Source organism: Heteronotia binoei, chromosome 6 (genome assembly GCF_032191835.1).
Source record: "Heteronotia binoei isolate CCM8104 ecotype False Entrance Well chromosome 6, APGP_CSIRO_Hbin_v1, whole genome shotgun sequence".
Lineage (NCBI taxonomy): Eukaryota > Metazoa > Chordata > Lepidosauria > Squamata > Gekkonidae > Heteronotia > Heteronotia binoei.
In genome coordinates this window covers 67,193,567-67,212,628 of record NC_083228.1, presented here as the reverse complement: position 1 = coordinate 67,212,628, position 19,062 = coordinate 67,193,567, and the positions used below count along the sequence as shown (strand labels likewise).

The window sequence follows — 19,062 nt, the reverse complement described above, 5'->3', positions numbered from 1 at the left end:
ACCAAGATTTCATGTCTTGTTAATGATGTCCCTGTTTGACCACACTTTCCAAAAAAAGTGTTCATCTACTCTTGTTTCAAGTCTGGTTCATGATCACACAGGAGCTGTTTTCAAGAATTGTACTTTGAAATTAGCCAAAATTTTAGTAACCAAAGCTGTTTCTGAGCAGACATTTTTAGTACTATGATTAATATTCATCCTTTGACAGAAAGATTGCTTTTTTTAGGGTTCAGATTAATGTGTCCTTTGTTTTTAGAAACGACTGCTAAAAGAGAGGCAGAAACTTCTAGAAAAGATAGAAGAAAAACAGAAGGAATTGGCTGAAACAGAACCCAAGTTCAACAGTGTCAAAGAAAAAGAAGAACGAGGAATTGCCAGGTCTGTTTGATGGTTAGTGGCGCCATAGTGCCATGTCAGTGAGAATAATTCTGCATGGATGACTGCATACCCAAGCATTTCCTTCTTGAAGTAGCTGGGAACCATTCCTCTTGTATAAGAACAAGATGATAATCAGCATTTATTCATATCACAGGGGAGAGCTGAGTTAAGCTGCAGAAATTGGTTAACACTGAACATTATTAAAGCTAGCCCATTATGTTTATGGTATAAATATTGTCATTTTAAAATTATGTTTTTCTCTTCAAACAGACTGGCACAAGCAACTCAGGAAAGAACAGATCTTTATGCAAAGCAAGGTCGAGGAAGTCAGTTTACTTCTAAAGAAGAGAGAGATAAATGGATTAAAAAAGAGCTCAAGTCCCTAGATCAAGCAATCAATGACAAGAAGCGGCAAATTGCTGCTATACATAAGGACTTAGAAGATACAGAAGCTAACAAAGAGAAGAATCTAGAGCAATACAGTGTAAGGAGTCAAGATTGTCACTACAGATAATATATTAGGAGTATTTCAGCTAGCTACATTTTGTGTTTATATTACATAGGACATCACAATATGTACCTTTAACTTGAAAATCCTATATTTGTATTTATTTGCTTTTTGGTTAAGGAGTAAGTGTGTGTTGCTGTGTAAGAATCTGCCATTCTCTGAATTCTTATGGGAGGTAGATTATCTTGTTATCAAACTTGTAATGATTTAGGAGCTTTAGATGAAGTTTCTCTCATTATGAAGAACTGAGGATTAAAATTGCATCAGCTTGCCCTGCCTCCCCTTAGTACACTCAGCATACCTTCGAATGCTTCTGTATGTTATGTTTGAACATGGCCCCTGACTTTAACAGATCCATGTTGTCTGAATTGGGCCTATGGCTTCTCACACATGTCCAGTGGCAGAGTGAGCATGGAGTGGGGGTTGCAGTATAGCGCAATCCCAATAATACACCCACCCACCCCCAGTATAGGACGTAAATTGTAAAAGAAAACATTCAAAACAAGTGCTAGATATAGCTTTTTTGCATCCTATCTTCATATGTTTCTGCTAACTCATTGTACTCTTTTGAAAGCCTGAACTCTGCTGGTTGTATGGTGGTTCTTTCGTGGTGTTTGAGACTTTTAAATAAAACTTTAAAACAACTGGATTTTTAGCACTTTAATTATATTAAAGGTAACAGTATTTATGGGACGTTTAGTTTAAAAACCTTTTTTTGTATGAATTAGAAATTGGATCAGGATCTTAATGAAGTAAAAGCTCGTGTTGAAGAATTGGACAGAAAATACTACGAAGTAAAAAACAAAAAGGATGAACTACAGAGTGAGAGAAAGTTAGTAATTTATTGTGGTTTTACTTCTATTCTTATTTTGAAGAATGTGCAAGCTTAGCTTTTAAAAATGTTTAATTTTTTCATATTTTAAATGTTACACAAAGACTTTATATTGAGTCTCAACAGCAGTAATTATTCAAGAACTGTACGAAACAGTTTCACTGTTGGAGTCTTTCAGTTATAGAACATAATGCTGATTCAACTGAAGTTAGGCAATTTGTGTTAATAAAGGGTTGATATTTGAAAAGGAAATTATGTCTTTAAAATGGACATTGCAGTTTACCTCTTTATAGCTGGAGATTATTTACTTTCCCTTCCCCCCAAATCCTAACATTAGCTTGAAATACAGCTTGTAGAAAAGTTAACAGAAGTGTTAACACTGCTTGGAATGCATTTTGGATTTAGAGGTTTGAAAACCAATGAAAGCATCGCTGCCTGGTAATTTAAATAAAGAGATTATAAACTGTCTTTTATGTAGTCTGTAGTAGGTGCTTTTATTTAAAAAGAATGTCAACTTAATTTTTCAGTTACTTATGGAGAGAAGAGAATGCAGAACAGCAAGCTCTTGCTGCAAAACGAGAAGACTTGGAAAAGAAACAGCAGCTGCTTAGAGCAGCAACTGGGAAGGTGAGGAGTCCTGCATTTAGTGTTAGAGACAATAGTTAGGCTAGTATTGCAGATACACTCTTGAAGTTTATTAAAACTTATATTTTCTCACAATAATCTTTTTGGAACTGAAGTGGTTTGTTGAGGTTGAAAGTGAACATAAGAGCTGTGCTGGATCAGACTAATGGTCCATCTAGTCTATCATCGTGTCTCACACAGTGCCCAGCCAGTTCCTCTGGACAGCCAACAACAGGTCATAGAGGCTGAGGCCTTCCACTCATTTTGCCTTCTGGCTCTGGGGTTCAGAGTTTTAGTGCCTCTGAATGTGGAGGCTTCCCATCACCATAGCTATAGTAGCGATTGATAGACTTAACCTCCATGAATCTATCTAATCTCCATTTAAAGCTGTTTGTTCCTGTAGCTGTTACTACATTCCCTGGAAGCAAATTCCACGTTTTATCACTCTCTGTGTAAAGTACTATTTTGTTTTGTCTGTGCTGAACTTTTTGCCCATCAGTTTCATTGGATGCCCTTGAGTTCTAGTATTTTGAAGGAGGAAGAAAATTTTCTCTTTGTCAGCCCTCTCCATCTCATACATAATTTTATATACCTCTATGTCTCCTTGTCCCTTTAGTCATCCCTTTTCCAAGCTGAAAAGTCCCAAACTCTTCAGCCTTTCCTCATAGGGAAGGTGCTCTAATCCCTAATCATCTTGGTTGCCTGCCTCTGTGCTTTTTCCAGCTCTACAGTGTCTCTTTGAAGATACAGTGATCATAGCTGTACACAGTATTCCAAATGAAGCCATGCCACAGATCTATAGAGACTACAATATTGGCTGTTTTATTCTCAATCCCTTACATAGAGTTTGCTTTTTTCTCTGCTGCAGCACTCTGGGTTGACACTTTCATTGAGCCATCCACTCAATCTTTTCCCCTCTCAGTCTCAGTGAGTTCAGACCCCATTAGCCTACACTTGAAGTTGGGATTTTTTGTCTTTACATTTAGCAACATTGTTCTTCATTTGCAACATTGTCGTCCGTTCACCCAGTTTGTGGAGATCTTCTTGGAGCTTTTCATGGTCAGCCTTAGTTTTCACCATTCTGAGTAATTTTGTGCCATGTGCAAACATGGCCACTAAACTACTCACTGCCAGTTCCAGATCATTGCTGAATAAATAAATTATCCTTATGGGATCCATTGCTTGCTTCCCTCCATTGTGAGAACTGTCCGTTGATAACTACTCTTTGCTTCCTGTCATTTAATCAGTTTTTAATCCATAAGAGAACCCCATCCTCTTATCCCATCACTGCTAAATTTACTCAGGAGTCTTTGGTGAGCTACCTTGTCAAAAGCCTTTTGAAAGTCTGAGTATATAATGTCTACCAAGTCACTGTTGTCTACAGGCTTGTTCACTTTCTCAAAAGAACTCCAAAAGGTTAGGACTTCTCTTTGTAGAAGCCACGCTGTATCCCTCAGCTGATTTGTCCCTCTGTGTGCCTAAATTGTATCTTTGATTACAATTTCTACTAATTTGCCTGGGATACACACTAGGTTGACTGGCCTGTAATTTCCTGGTTCCCCTCTGGATCCCTTTTTAAAACTGGTGTCATGTTTTCTACCCTCCAGTCTTCTGGTACAGCAGCTGAATGTAGTGTTAGGTTATAGATATGGGTTAATAGCTCAACAATCTCACATCAGAGTTCCTTAAGAACTCTCAGGTGTGTGCCTTCAAGACCTGGCGACTTATCCATTTTTAATTTCACCAGTAGGTCTAGAATTTCATGTGTGGCCACCTCATTTGGCTCAATTCTTCAGACTTCCTTCCTGAAAATAGAGGCTGTGCATGGGTACATGCCCCACACTTTCCACAGTGAACACAGAAGCAAAAAAGTCATTGAGCTTCTCTGCCATTTCCCTATATTATTTTAGCAACCCCTTTATTCCTTTGTCACCTAAAGGCCTCACTGCTTCTCCTCTTTCCTGCTCCTGATATATTTAAATTAATGATTATTGTCAGTTTTGATGCTTTTAGTAGCCTTCTCCTCAAAATTTCTTTTTGCATGCCTAATTATTGACTCACATTTCTTTTCCCAGAGCCTGTGGTCCCTCCTGTTCCATTCATTGGAACAGACCTTCCACTTTTTAAAAGAAGCCTCTTTTTATAGCATCCTTGCCTTGTTAACAACACAGGCCTTCTTTTAGACGTGACCAGTTCCTTTCCTCACCTGTAAAATCATTGTATTTGTGCTTCAATTAGTGTGGTTTTAAATAGCTTCCAAATATCCTCTCAGGATTTGACTCTCTTTTGTTTCCGCTTCAGCTTCCTTTTTACTATTCCCCTAATTTTTGTAAAGTTTCCTCTTTGGAAATCAAATGTTACACTTTTGGATTTTAAGGGTAACTTTCCATTGATCTAAATGCTAATCTTTATAGCATTGCGGTCACTGTTCACAGTTGGTGTAACTGTTGGCATCTTCACATCTCTCACAGGGTCTTTAGACCCACTCAGTACCAAGTTCAAGATCACTACACCTCTAGTTGGCTCTGTGATGAGCTCTTCCAGTTTATAGTCCTTTATGAGGACTTTATTTATAATGTGTAAATATTAAATGGCTGAAGATGAAGGCGCTGTTGACAGAGTTGTAAGTGGTTGGTGGCTTATAAGATTCAAATCAAGCTAGGCTTCTTGTTCTGTTAGGTCCTTTGCCCATAGACATGCTTTTGTGCAAACAGCACCAATGCTTAGTCCTTAATTCCCTAATTCTGGGGTTGATATTCCATCAACTTCTGTCCATCAACTGTCCCAATATTTGCCTGTGGTTGAATATTCCATGAAGCCAAGAATGCCATGGTGTAAATGGTAGCGATATTTGTTTTAATTGTATCTATAGGCTAGTCCTTGAAGAGCAATTTAGCAAATTGTTCACATTTCTAGAAACCCTACCTAACTTTGTTAATCTGTGATAATTCATTACAAGTTTTAAAAGTTAATTTATTTTGACAAAACTGAAACTAACTTGTGATTAGCGTGTCATACCTGTTGATGACTAAGGTGTCTTTTTGTTGCTTTAAATAAAGTTAATGTTTTAGAAGTACTTATTATTTGTCAGTATTTGATCAGATCTTTTTTTGACTGGCAGACACCTTGCCCACTTTAACTACATTAATTAATGTGTCTCTGCTACATGATTCCTTTAGATCAGGGGTGTCAAACATGCGGCCTGGGGACTGAATCAGGCCCCCAGAGGGCTCCTGTCAGGCCCCCAAGCAACTGGCTGTCATCTGCTTCCATCTCCCTGTCTCTTGCTTCCTTCTGCATAGCAGCTTGCTTCACAATCACACAGGAGCTATGGAGCAAAGCCTCTATTTTCTCCATTGACTGAGGCTCCTCCCTTGAGGAGGAAGAGGGGGAGGGAGAGCTTGCTTTACCAGGTTCTCTCAATTGCACAGCAGAACTACTGAGCCAAGCGTCTCTTCCTTCTATTGGCTGAAGCTCCTCCCCCTCCTGGTCCCCTGGGGAGGGAAAGAACGAGCCAGAGCTTCCTTTGCCCAGTTCCCTGGATTGCACAAGAGAGATACAAAGAAAGCACCTTTAAGACCAATAAGTGCTAAAGTTTTAAGCATTTAAAAGTTTTTTTAAAATAAATCTTTAATTGTGTTTGTTTCCTTTATAACGTTTATATCTCTGCTAAAAAAAGGTAAAGGTAGTCCCCTGTGCAAGCACCAGTCGATATCTCTACTACCTAATCATAAATAGTTACATGCATGGCCCGGCCCGACATGGCGTCATTTATGTCAGATCCGTTCCTCGTAACAAATGAGTTCGACACCCCGCTTTAGACAGTATAATTGGGGATGCTGAAACACCCACCTGTTCAGCTCTTGTCCAATCACAGCTGTTTGGCAGGTTTTCACTGTATTGCTTCTGAATCTGCAGTACAAAGCAATTGGATTTTTGCACATGTATGTTCTCATGCAGTCGATTGAGTTCTACTACTTCTCTTCCCTTTTCTTGCTGCATTTGGTTAAATAGATGTATCAGTCGCAAATCATAAATCACTGTAAATGCTATCTTTCATTAGAATCCTACTATTTAGTTTTCATGTAAGTAATCAATAGCAATACTAATAGCTGCCAATTGGTTTGAATTGTGTGTCCTAGCATTGGTTTGAATTGTGAGTGTCCTTGTGCATACACAGTTTGACAAAAAAACAAAAACAAATCTTGATGCAGTCCTGTTGGACAAAACCTGAACAGGCTGGTTGATCTGCTAATGTCGTACTGACACCTTTCAAACATGCTGACTATCAGAACTAGTCTGAATGTTATTCTTTTCATTACCCTCTCCCTGGTTTTCCCACTTGTCTCTTGGCCCGCAGTCATACAGCAAGGACCCTGTTTTGATCAGTGCAAAACTAATGGCCAAAAACAAATCTTCAGAATAATTTACAGGATAGAAATATTATAAGATTATTTTCATGTCCTACAGTGTCTTCATTTATGTTATTATGACAGGCAATTCTAAATGGAATTGACAGCATAAACAAAGTATTGGAACATTTTCGGCGCAAAGGCATTAACCAGCATGTTCTAAATGGCTATCATGGAATAGTAATGAATAACTTTGAGTGTGAGCCTGCTTTTTACACTTGTGTTGAAGTTACTGCAGGAAACAGGTATATTTGAACAATATTGTTTCTTGTACAAATGTTTGAAGTTGGAAAATGATCCTGTTAAACTAGATTGTAAATAAATTTATTTACTTTATTTGTTATTTATTTACATTAGTTATAGTCTGCCTTTTTCAGTGAGACTCAAAAGTGGATTACATAGTCAAATACAGTCAAGAGGATGAGCATTCACTAAACAGTACAATAGGATTTGAACTATAGAAATCTGGGAGCCAACAAGAAATCTGAAACAGACCTGAAACAAACCTATTAATAAAGCATAGGCATTTAAACATGACACAAATGATGCAGAAACTATATACTAAGAGCATACTTACAGTACAGATGGATCACTGAAGTATGGTCACTCCCAGTTCATATCCCTTTACCAACACAACTTTCTGAACCATTGCATTACAGTACAGCCCCATTACCTGTGCAAAAAAGCCCTCCTGAACAACACAGCTTTGCATAGTTTGCAAAAAGCCATAAGAGCAGGGAGCCTTTCTAGCCTTGTCGGGCAGGCTGTTCCATAAGGTGGAGAAAGGGACACAATAGAGAATGTGCATTTATGAGCAGTTGATTTTGCCCATCTGCAGGGTGGCAACTGTAGAAAGGCCTGCTGAGATGAATGAAGTTGTGGCAGAGCATATGGAGGGGGGTGGTCCTGCAGATACAAGGCACCACGCCCATGGCATGCTTTGTATGTGATAACCAGTACTTTGAATTGAACCCAGTAGGTGATGGACAGCCAAAATTAATCAGAGAAGAGATTTAAAACTTTTATAAAATTGTGGAACTAAGCTTATTGTCAAAGTTATGAACACTTTATTGATTGGGGGTGAGGACAGTGTTTTTTGTAACTGCACTTTGACTTCTTTTTGTTTTATGTTAGGTTATTCTATCATATTGTAGATTCTGACGAAGTTAGTACAAAGATCTTAATGGAGTTCAATAAAATGAATCTACCTGGAGAAGTAACTTTTCTGCCACTGAACAAACTGGATGTTAGAGATACTGCCTACCCTGAAACCAATGTGAGCCTATTTGTTTTAAAATTATTTTAACACTTTTAGCTGTAATATTTTCAGCACTGCTCTAGCTACATTTTTATGGCCCAGTTTATTTTCATTTCTGTAATGGAATTCTTATGTGAACATTTTCTATTCAAGATCAGTGATTTTTAAAGTACGTTTTAGTTCATTATACATTAGATTATATTTTTTCTTCCCGTTTGTATTGTATATGTTACATTTGATACCGGAATGTAACTGCAAAACTGACACAACTCAAGTGTTTTATCCCATTTCTGCTTACAGGATGCTATTCCTATGATCAGTAAACTAAGATACAATCCAAGATTTGATAAAGCCTTCAAACATGTTTTTGGAAAAACTCTAATTTGTCGTAGTATGGAAGTGTCTACACAGCTGGCCAGAGCTTTTACTATGGATTGCATTACATTGGAAGGTATGTTTTGGGAGCAACTCTAAATTTGCTGTTCCTTCTCCACATGCTAATCCTTCAATATATAGCAATTTCAAATTAATTATACAAACTTGTTGGGGGGGGGAACCCTCTACAAATTCCATATTTAGGAGATGGCCATTCAACTTGACCTCCCAATATATGAGTCCTGTAGATAGAATGCCAGCTTTTTGTGGAGACATATAATGACAACAAAAAGCGTGAATTCCATTCAAGTGTTATTTGGGGGAATATCACCCTTGCCTTGAAGAAATACTACTTGGGTCCTAGATATTAGAACTGCATGCAAGAAGATTGTCCGCAGTGTAAGATGATGATGATGATATTGGATTTTTACTCACAAATAGAAAGTTCGACATTGATGTACAGGATCTGTTATTCAGGTTGTTTAAGAGAAAGTTAAGGGTATGTGTGTGGAAAGTATATTTAACAAGAGAGTCTCAGAGTGGCTTACAGTCTTCTTTAATGTCCTCCCCCACAACAGACACCCTGTGACATAGGTGGGGCTGAGAGGACACTCACAAAAGCTGCCCTTTCAAGGACAGCCCTGTGAGAGCTATGGCTAACCGAAGTCCATTCCAGCAGCTGCAAGTGGAGGATTGGGGAATCAAACCCGATTCTCCCAGATAAGAGTCTGTGCACTTAATCACTGCATCAAACTGGCTCTCTATGTTGGTTCTTGCATTTCAGCCCTAAATTGTGCTTTTTATTTACCAACTACTGTACAAACTTCATTGAAATAAATACTGCATAATTAATGGTGCAGTCTTAAGAAGACACTCATCAAAGTCCATTGGGTTAAACAGTTGTACCTGTTTAGGACTGCACTGTAAATTGTTTATGTGTTCTAGACAGTTTTGTATCCACATTAGTAGGGATGAGCATGAACCGCTTTGTTGTTGTTCGTGGCTGAACCAAGAACCTGTACAAAGGAGGCTGGGTTCGCAAATCAACCTGGTTTGTATTAGTTCATGAACCATTTAAAGTTAAAACTGCTGTTTTTTGCTCTCGATTGCTTTTTTGTAGGGAGCAGAAAGCATGGTTTAAATGATACTGAGCCATTTAAACCAAACAGCTGAGTGGTGAAGAGCATCCTGACTTTCAGCTGTTTTTGTGAAGAGCAGAAAGCAGGAGTAAGCTCCTCTCTTCTCTTCCTGAGTTGCACCAAAATTCATGGAAGTTCATGGCAGTTCTTCAGTTGGCAAACATAACTTCAGAAACCACGAACAGACTAACATTCTGGAGAGCCAGTTTGGTGTAGTGGTTAAGTGTGCGGACTCTTATCTGGGAGAACCGGGTTTGATTCCCCACTCCTCCACTTGCACCTGCTAGCATGGCCTTGGGTCAGCCATAGCTCTGGCAGAGGTTGTCCTTGAAAGGGCAACTGCTGTGAGAGCCCTCTCCAGCCCCACCCACCTCACAGGGTGTCTGTTGTGGGGGAGGAAGGTAAAGGAGATTGTGAGCCGCTCTGAGACTCTTCGGAGTGGAGGGCGGGATATAAATCCAATATCTTCTTCTTCTTCTTCATTCATGATGAACTTTAGTTCATCAGTTGGTTTGTGTCCATCCCTACATATTAATATTAATATCCACATGCATAGGATAAGTCCAAGCAATTTATGCTTTAAGCTGTATACTGTGTGGTAGGGACTAAGGAGTGGGACTTTTGGGGGGGGGGGTGGAACAGTCCTTAAACATCTTGAATTGGACTTTCAGTACTTGAAAACAAATTACTCACAAATAGAAAGTTAGACATTGATGTAGAGGATCTGTTATTCAGGTTTTTAAGAGAAAGTTAAGGGTATTTGTGTGGAAAGTATATATAACGAGAGTATCACTTGATCTACTGTTGTGACAGCTCCTCAGTGCATCATCTGTTACCTGGTGTGGTTTGCTATGCGGATAACATGCTGTGCCAGTTCTGTACCTAAATTTGTTCAGTTCATGTGTTATAAAAGCTACCCCTATAATTGTCTGAATGTTTAGAAAATATTAGTCCTAGCGTTAGAAACCTGCTGAACTTCAGGCATAAATTGGTTTTTGAAAGCAAAGCATTTATTTGAGGGATTTGTATGTTAATGGCACACCATTAGGTTCATGATTCTCTATAGAAGCTTTACAGAATCACTGCTAATAATGTGAATTACTCTGACATGCACATTGTGTGGGTGTGTAACAGCATTTATTCTTAACAAAAAAAAATTATGTTCTTAGGTGATCAAGTCAGCCACCGTGGGGCTTTGACTGGAGGTTATTATGACACAAGGAAGTCTCGACTTGAACTTCAGAAAGATGTTAGAAAGGCAGAAGAAGAATTAGGAGAACTTGAAGCAAAACTCAATGAAAACTTGCGTAGAAACATTGAAAATATCCTTCACGAATGCAACATATCTGCTTCTATGAAAGGTCTCGTGTAAAATTATATAGACTGACATGATTACAATATGAAAACAGCTGGTAGTTTGAATGCATGCACACACTTTTGTGTGTTTGTTACAGTCAATTTTAGGAAGATAATGAGGAGTAACTACTATTTAGACAAATAGATACAGGTAGGTTTTTAACAGGATATATCAAACTCTGCTAGAGGAAAGAAAAGGGAAGGACTGGAAGTATCTGCTGAGAGCAGTGTGTGATTAGAAGCTGAGACAAATATGTAGACAACTCATAAGTTGGATAGGAGACTTTGTTTTGGCAAGTTTGTGTTTTCATTCATAATTGGTGGCAGAATTCTGTACTCTTTCTGTAAAAAGAAAAATGCTGGACCGTATAAGCATCCATTTTAATTAATGATGACATTCACTGCTATATAAACAGCCAAGACTGATCTTCTTATACTGTGTTGCATCTTAGGGCACTGAGTAAAGGTAATATGAGACCTTGATCTATTTGAGCCAAGTCCTGTTTTTACCATTTCCACTTCATATCTAGTTGTATGCAACACAACTGGTTGTTGAGGTGAATGGGAAATGTGTGACCCTGCCAGATTTATATTTAGCTACTTCTTCTCAATGGTGATTATATGTGCTCTGGAGTACAAATAATTTGTATCTGGCTGAGAAGAGGTCTGGGAAATGTACACACAGGCATCCCATTTTCCCTCAACAGCTTACATTTGTAGAGAAAGAGGTGAAAACAGCTGTATTAAGTTCCATAGGAGTATTCCTCACATAGGATTCTACTGTAAATAGGTTGTGCACAAAATTAAGTCCTTCTTTCAATATGGTATTGATAGCTGCAAAAGCAGTATTTATTAAAATTTCCGTTGATGGCAAGAAATTTCTAAAGGGCATACTGTCCATACCTTTCGGCCTGTCAACAGCGCCCAGAGTTTTTTCCAAAATGTTAATACATCCGATAGCCCAGCTGAGGAAGCAGGGAATTCACATTCACCCCTATCTAGACGACCTCTTGGTCAGATCCAACAGCAAAGAGAAATCCCTTCGGGGTACAACTCTGGCCATTCAGTGTCTTCAGTCACACGGATTCCTGGTGAACACAGAAAAGAGTTCACTTCAGCCGAGCCAGAGGTTGGAACATCTAGGTGCAATGATCGACTCCACCTGCAATTTGCTATTTCTACCTCTGTCCAAGGCCAGGGCCATCAAGGATTTGGCTACCAGGGTCATCCAGAGCAAATCATCACCACTGATGTTGCTTGCCAAACTAATGGGACTTTTGATATCGACCATAGACATGGTTCAATGGGCCAGATTCCATTCCAGACCTCTTCAATTGTTCCTACGACCATTTCAACTTCAGATAATGGAGAGAAAGGTCATAAATCTGATAATTCCACTAACAGTCAAGAGGAGTTTGCAATGGTGGACGGACTTGTCTCATCTTCGCCAGGGCAAATTATTCCATCCTCCCTCATCCCTAGAGCTGTTCACAGATGCCAGCCTGGGGGGCCTCTCTTCAGGACAAACCAGTCCAAGGCAGGTGGTCACAACCCGAGAGTCTGCTTCCCATCAATCTTCTGGAAATCAGAGCCATACGTCTAGCTCTGGTTGCCTTCAGGACCCAATTGCTCCAGAAGCATGTGCTCGTCAGAACGGACAACATCACAGCCAAGGCGTATCTGAACAACCAGGGGGGCTCCAGATCTTCGCAGTTGCACAGGGAAGCATCAAGGATTCTGACATGGGCAGAAAAGAATCTGGCCTCACTAAGGGCGGAACACATCAGAGGCCAGGACAACATACAGGCAGACTGGTTAAGCAGACAGGAAATCTGCGAGGGCGAGTGGGCCCTCAGCTCAGACATATTCGATCTCATATGCCAGCGTTGGGGTCAACCAGAGGTGGATCTTTTCGCTTCAGACACAAACTCACAGCTACCAAGGTACTTCACAAGGTTCTTCCATCCAGAAGCCAAACAGACAGATGCCTTGACAGCCATATGGCCTCCAGGTCTCTTGTATGCGTTTCCTCCGGTCCCTCTGGTTTCTCGAGTTCTGCGGAGGGTGAGAGTTCTACAGGCGGAAATCATCATGGTAGCTGCCTATTGGCCACGGCGTCCGTGGTTCTCAATGTTGACAGAGCTATCAATAGACCTTCCGATGTCGCTACCAGTTTCTCCCGACATGCTCCATCAGGGTCCGGTGTGGCACCCCGACCCAGAGTGGTTTCATCTGACCGCATGGAGATTGAGCGGGAGACATTCAGAAGTCTAGGTTACTCCCCGGAGGTGACGGACACTATGCTAGCGTCAAGAAGACCCTCCACAGTTCGCACATACAACACTACCTGGAAGGTTTTTGTCCGATGGTGTCGTAGAAAAAAGGTTTTTTCACTTAATCCCTCTGTGGCGGAGATACTAGCGTTCCTGCAGGAGGGCCTAACGTCCAAGTTACAACCAGCTACGTTAAGAAGACAGATAGCTGCCCTGTCCACTGTCTTACCGGTCGTGGGAGGGTTCAGGCTGTCTCAACATCCACACATCCAGTTGTTTTTGCAGGGGGCAAACTTGAGGTCTCCTCCGACAGTCCATCGTTTTCCGTCTTGGCGGCTCTATACCGTTTTATCAGCGCTTACTAAGAAACCATTTGAGCCTCTTCGAGAGGTGGACTTAAAATGGGTGCAAATGAAAACTCTCTTTTTAGTAGCCATCACGTCTGCACGTCGAGTTTCGGAACTGGGGGCCTTATCAGTGAAGGCGGGTCTTTGCGTGTTCCACAAAGAAAAGGTGGTTCTGCGCACGGATCCCTCCTTCCTTCTAGGTTCCACCGCTCACAAGAAATCTACTTACCCACTTTTTGTCCAGAACCCAAACACCCAAAGGAGGTAGTCTGGCATACGTTAGATGTGCGCAGAGCCTTGAAGATTTTCATTCTAAGATCAGAGTCAATTAGAAAAACTGACTACATGTTCATCAACATCTCTCCTCCAAGAGCTGGAGACAAGATGTCTAATTCATCAATTAGTGCAGTTCTGAAGGCCTGTATCAGTGAAGCATATAGGGCATCAGGGTTACAGGTACCTGTAGGAATTACTGCACATTCACTTAGGAGTGCCTCCACAAACGCGGCACTGCTGAATAGGGCTTCAGTCGAAGAGGTGTGTAGAGCTGCTACTTGGTCCTCTCCGTCTACATTCATAAGGCATTATAAGATCCATTCCATGGCATCGGCAGATGCAGCATTTGGGAGAAAGGTATTGCAGCATGTTCTGGGGGAGGTCAGCGATGAAGACCCACCCGATTAAAGGGGACTGCTCTGGTAGGTCCCACAGAGATGTCCGACAACCTCTGAGGGAGAACGGCCCATTGGACTTACCGTGAGGGGTCCTTCTCCTAAGAGGTTCGGAGGACATCTCGCCACTCCCAGATTCATTTTCATCGCTTAGGTTTCTTTCTACAGCCTATCTCCCTTGTACTGTGTTACTTTCAGTATTATCGGAGTTCAAGTTTACAGTTTGCATTTTAATACGAGTTCTTAGTTCTGTTTATAGTCCTTCTAGTTAGAGGGAAGACGATACTGCTTTCGGAGTCCCACAACTGAGGGCAGGGTTATTCCGAAATTAAGCTGGTCGGATGACCGTGAATAAAGTACTACTTATTCCGAAGGCGCCAACAGGAAGGTGAAAAAAGTGTTCCTGCCTCCCTGAAGGAACAGTAGGAATAACCCACAGAGATGTCCTCCGAACCTCTGAGGAGAAGGACCCCTCACGGTAAGTCCAATGGGCCGTTCTATTACAATTACTCATTCGTTATGGCATGGAATACATCATTTTTGCATCACCACAGTATTACATAAGTTTCTTACTAATACATAAGACATCAAATAATTGTTACATAACCCCTCATTTTTAAAAAAAAAATAAGATTTTTTTCCTTAGCGCATTGCATGGATTAATAATGAAATTGATCAGCTAATGAATCAAATGCAGCAGATTGAAACCCAACAAAGAAAATTTAAAGCCTCCAGAGACAGCATCTTGTCAGAGATGAAAATGCTGAAAGAAAAGAGACAGCAGTCTGAGAAAACATTTATGCCAAAGGTATGGGATCTCTGAGAAACATATGAACATGTATTAGGTAACTGTTTTAGTTGCATTGAGTTACAGAATTCAGTGCCACCAGTTATGGTAACTGCCGAGTGAGTTCAGTGTTGTCAGGAAAGTCAGCAAGAAAGGTACACATTAGGCTATGAAACAGCACGGTGAAGAGATCTTTAATGTGTAATTTCTTTCTCTTCTGTGCTGGGATCTCTCCCCCCCCCCCCCCCCCGCGTTTTTTTATTATTGACCATTTGAGCCACTTTATATTCTCAAAGGTCTCCATATTTATACCGTTAGGCCCTTAAGAAGTATGTAGTTGTAATGGATTGCTGTTTATTGCTTATTCTAGCAAGTTCTGCTGCCACTTTTATTGATGGTGATGAACTGGAGGATTATCCTTTGTCTTTAAAGGGGTGCTCACATTTAATGTAATTTTTTTACGTTTAGCAACGCAGCTTACAAAGTTTGGAAGCAAGTTTACATGCTATGGAATCAACACGAGAATCATTAAAAGCAGAACTTGGAACAGACCTGTTATCTCAACTTAGTTTAGATGATCAGAAGCGTGTAGATGCACTTAATGATGAGATCCGACAGCTACAGCAAGTAAGAAAAAATAGTCAAAAGTGGTGTTGATTATTGGTCCCTTTGTGTCTGTCCTATCCTAATGTAAAACAAGAATGAAAATCTAATTCTGAATGATTCAGTTACTTTTTCATTTGGAAGGGAACAACAGGCCTTTTACAGTCTAGATTGCAGTAGCATAGGGTAGATTAACAGTATTACTTCAATATAAGTGGTCATGTTCAAAAGTCTGTTTAGAGTTCAAGAATTTCTTTGCCAAGACTTCTAAGTTAAATCGGATCCAGTTAAGTGCAGAGAAACTAACTTTTAAAATTGTAGTTGATATACATTTTTCATAACAATAACAAGACTGAGATAGGGTCTGTCATGTTTTGATTCTTTTAAATGTGTAATACTTAGCCCACAAAGTATTTTTAAAATGACTTTTTAATACAATTTTCTTTTTTGTTCTAGGAAAACAGACAGCTTTTGAATGAAAGGATCAAGCTTGAAGGTATCATCACACGAGTTGAGACATATCTCAATGAGAATCTTAGAAAGCGCTTAGACCAAGTGGAACAAGTAAGATTACATTTTTAAAAAATGTTTGCCACAACAAGCAGTTTTTGAAAATGGACCTTGAAATTGTATTGTAATATGATGTCCAAGATATAGTGGATGTTCACATGTTTGGCTGTTTGTGTGATGTAGTTTTATTTCGCTTTTCAGTGAAAAATGAGTTTCCAGAGTGGCTCACAGAAATCAAATCAGAAATGAAAAATTAAAATGTTCTTTTGTGGAAGGGCATTGTGGAGGGATGGCAAGTTATGTTCTTACACCAGTTGAAAGCTGGAAAGTGAGGGGTGTCGAGGCACAGAAGAAAAAAATGCCAAGCTGCTATGAGCTTTCCTTATGCTGGCTCTGGTGATGGCAGTTGGAAGTAGGGCAGGAGGGACTTTCTGCTGGGACTGGACCCAGGCATGATGACTGAAGGCCTGTCTGCTACCTACTTTCCCTCTTTTGTGGGTGACTCCAGACAAATTTTCTGAATGTCCAACATTATTTGGTGAACACTGACAATTTAAGTACACTGTGAATATTAACTGGTGTATTTTGAGTTGTTCAGTGTTCTGAAACTGTCAGCATTCACCAAATTTTAAACTTTCCCTGTTACAACATATCAAAACACCACACTCTTCCTGATTTACTCGTGTATTTTTCATTATGAAGCTAGAGGTAGCAATATTTAGGATATCACTTCTGTTTAAAGTACTATATAAAAACTTACAGAGAAAAGAAAATTCATAAAATATTGATCACAATAAACCCGTACCTGAACAACTTGTACTACTAACAACACTTTGAAAACATGTACAGTTAAAAACTCCTCAGTTCATATTGTAGTATACAATCATAAACTGAACAATTAGTTTGTGTTATTTGGTTAAATTTTTTTAATGAAATGTGTTTCCTTTCTAATGAACAAAATCTGTCATTTTACTTTATATCCAGTTTTTCTGCTTGTCAGTGGGACTTTAATGCAAGTATTCCATGGTAGCAAGCCAAGAGTTAGAGTACAGTTATACTCGGACAACTTAGAACTAAATATTAACTCTGCATTGCAATTTTAGGAGCTAAATGAGCTAAGAGAGACTGAAGGTGGCACTGTTCTTACAGCTACAACATCTGAACTTGAGGCAATCAACAAAAGAGTGAAGGATACCTTAGCAAGATCAGATGGTTGGTAACATTTCTTCTTTAAAGGGAGAAGCCTACGTATAGCTCTTTTATTTCCTGCTTTAAATTACATGTTTCAACAATCTTAAGAACAATTAGTATAGTATACTTCTGAGGGCAAATTTAAAAGTCAATTTTGTCTTCAAAGAACATACACTACACATAGAAGTACTACTCTATGCCTGGAAATTTTTGCCATGTTTGTCAGTAAGCCTTTCAGAAAGTTATAATGCTTCTGTTGTACTGTCTTATTGCAGTTGATTCTTATGTCACAGTCCAAAATTTTTCTGCTAGGATTTTCTACACTTTTCTTGGTTTCAAATCAACATGGATTTCCACATAAACTTCAAAAGTTTCTTAACATTTAGCCCTGTTCACGTGTAACAGTGAATGCACATTCATCCTGCATGTACATAGATACACCAGTTTGTAATAAACACCCATGATATATTCATTTTGTGTTTGAAACCAGAGACAAGTATCTGGATATATGTAGGGTTTGTATCATATGTATTGAATGTAACATGAGAATTACGTATGTAATAAAATCAGATGTGCACTGATTGTACTTGTGTTCATTGTAACTGGTAGAGAAGACTATTGTGTGATGAAAATGGTGCTGCTTGCACATTGCATAACTTTTTAAAATAATACTATATTTTTAACTGTTCAAATACGACCATACTGTTAGCATTTTCTCATTTATATTTTTATTTTATATACTAGATCTGGACAATTCAATTGATAAAACAGAAGCAGGGATTAAAGAGCTCCAGAAAAGTATGGAACGTTGGAAGAATATGGAGAAAGAGCACATGGATGCCATTAACCATGACACAAAAGAACTAGAGAAGATGACTAACCGGCAAGGCATGCTTCTGAAGAAGAAAGAAGAGTGTATGAAAAAAATCAGGGAACTCGGCTCACTTCCCCAGGAAGCCTTTGAAAAATATCAGACACTGAGCCTAAAACAGGTAACAACAGTGTTCAGCTTTCTCTTTCACAGGTAGTGGATATTAGTGTGGTGCTGACTGTTTGTTACATTTTTATACAGCTGTTTCGCAAACTGGAGCAATGCAACACAGAACTGAAAAAGTACAGTCATGTCAATAAAAAAGCTCTTGATCAATTTGTGAATTTTTCGGAGCAGAAGGAGAAATTGATAAAACGTCAAGAAGAACTAGATAGGGGCTACAAATCCATTATGGAGTTAATGAATGTCCTTGAACTCAGAAAATATGAAGCTATCCAGCTGACTTTCAAACAGGTATTATATGGCACCCATAATGACAAAGCCATCTTTTCTTGCAATGGTATTAGGGGTTTTATTTATCCCTTGGTTTCAATCTTGGTATTTTTGGCCATCATGTTAAAGTGCATAACCATAACTGTAAAGCTCTGGAAATGTACTTTGTTGCATTGAGTTGCCACAGTAGCAATACATCAGCATTATTTACTTTTTGAAGTACTTGGCTTTTATTTATAATTTTAACTCGACATGGATAGAGTTTTTGTTTTGATTTTAATTGCATATTTAAAATAGTTATTACTATTGCAAACTTTGTTTTATCTTGATAGAATTTATGTGTTTTCAGTTAAACATTTTTTGTTTTTATAGAAAAGCTGGGTTGTTTGAAATCATACCGAAAGCTCATTTGCTGCACAAATATAACAGTATTACTGTACATGTCTCAGAATTGAGCTATAATGAATTTTGTATGCATGCTTGTGTTGGTATAAATGATGACTGTATTTTATAAAATGCAATTTCTCTGAGTTG

The 19,062-nt window shown here is 39.2% G+C and overlaps 1 protein-coding gene across 1 annotated transcript in view; it reads left to right on the top strand.

Moving 5' to 3' along the window:
- The window catches only part of SMC3 (structural maintenance of chromosomes 3), a 45,389-nt gene that overhangs the window by 17,999 nt on the left and 8,328 nt on the right, over positions 1–19,062 (top strand). The window contains exons 12-25 of the mRNA XM_060241689.1: positions 257–378; positions 649–862; positions 1,615–1,718; positions 2,246–2,345; positions 6,839–6,999; positions 7,889–8,030; positions 8,313–8,463; positions 10,696–10,848; positions 14,830–14,981; positions 15,429–15,587; positions 16,020–16,127; positions 17,177–17,285; positions 18,009–18,256; positions 18,337–18,549. Of these exons, the coding sequence (XP_060097672.1) occupies positions 257–378; positions 649–862; positions 1,615–1,718; positions 2,246–2,345; positions 6,839–6,999; positions 7,889–8,030; positions 8,313–8,463; positions 10,696–10,848; positions 14,830–14,981; positions 15,429–15,587; positions 16,020–16,127; positions 17,177–17,285; positions 18,009–18,256; positions 18,337–18,549 (2,136 nt within the window). The remainder of the gene's footprint in view (positions 1–256; positions 379–648; positions 863–1,614; positions 1,719–2,245; positions 2,346–6,838; positions 7,000–7,888; positions 8,031–8,312; positions 8,464–10,695; positions 10,849–14,829; positions 14,982–15,428; positions 15,588–16,019; positions 16,128–17,176; positions 17,286–18,008; positions 18,257–18,336; positions 18,550–19,062) is intronic.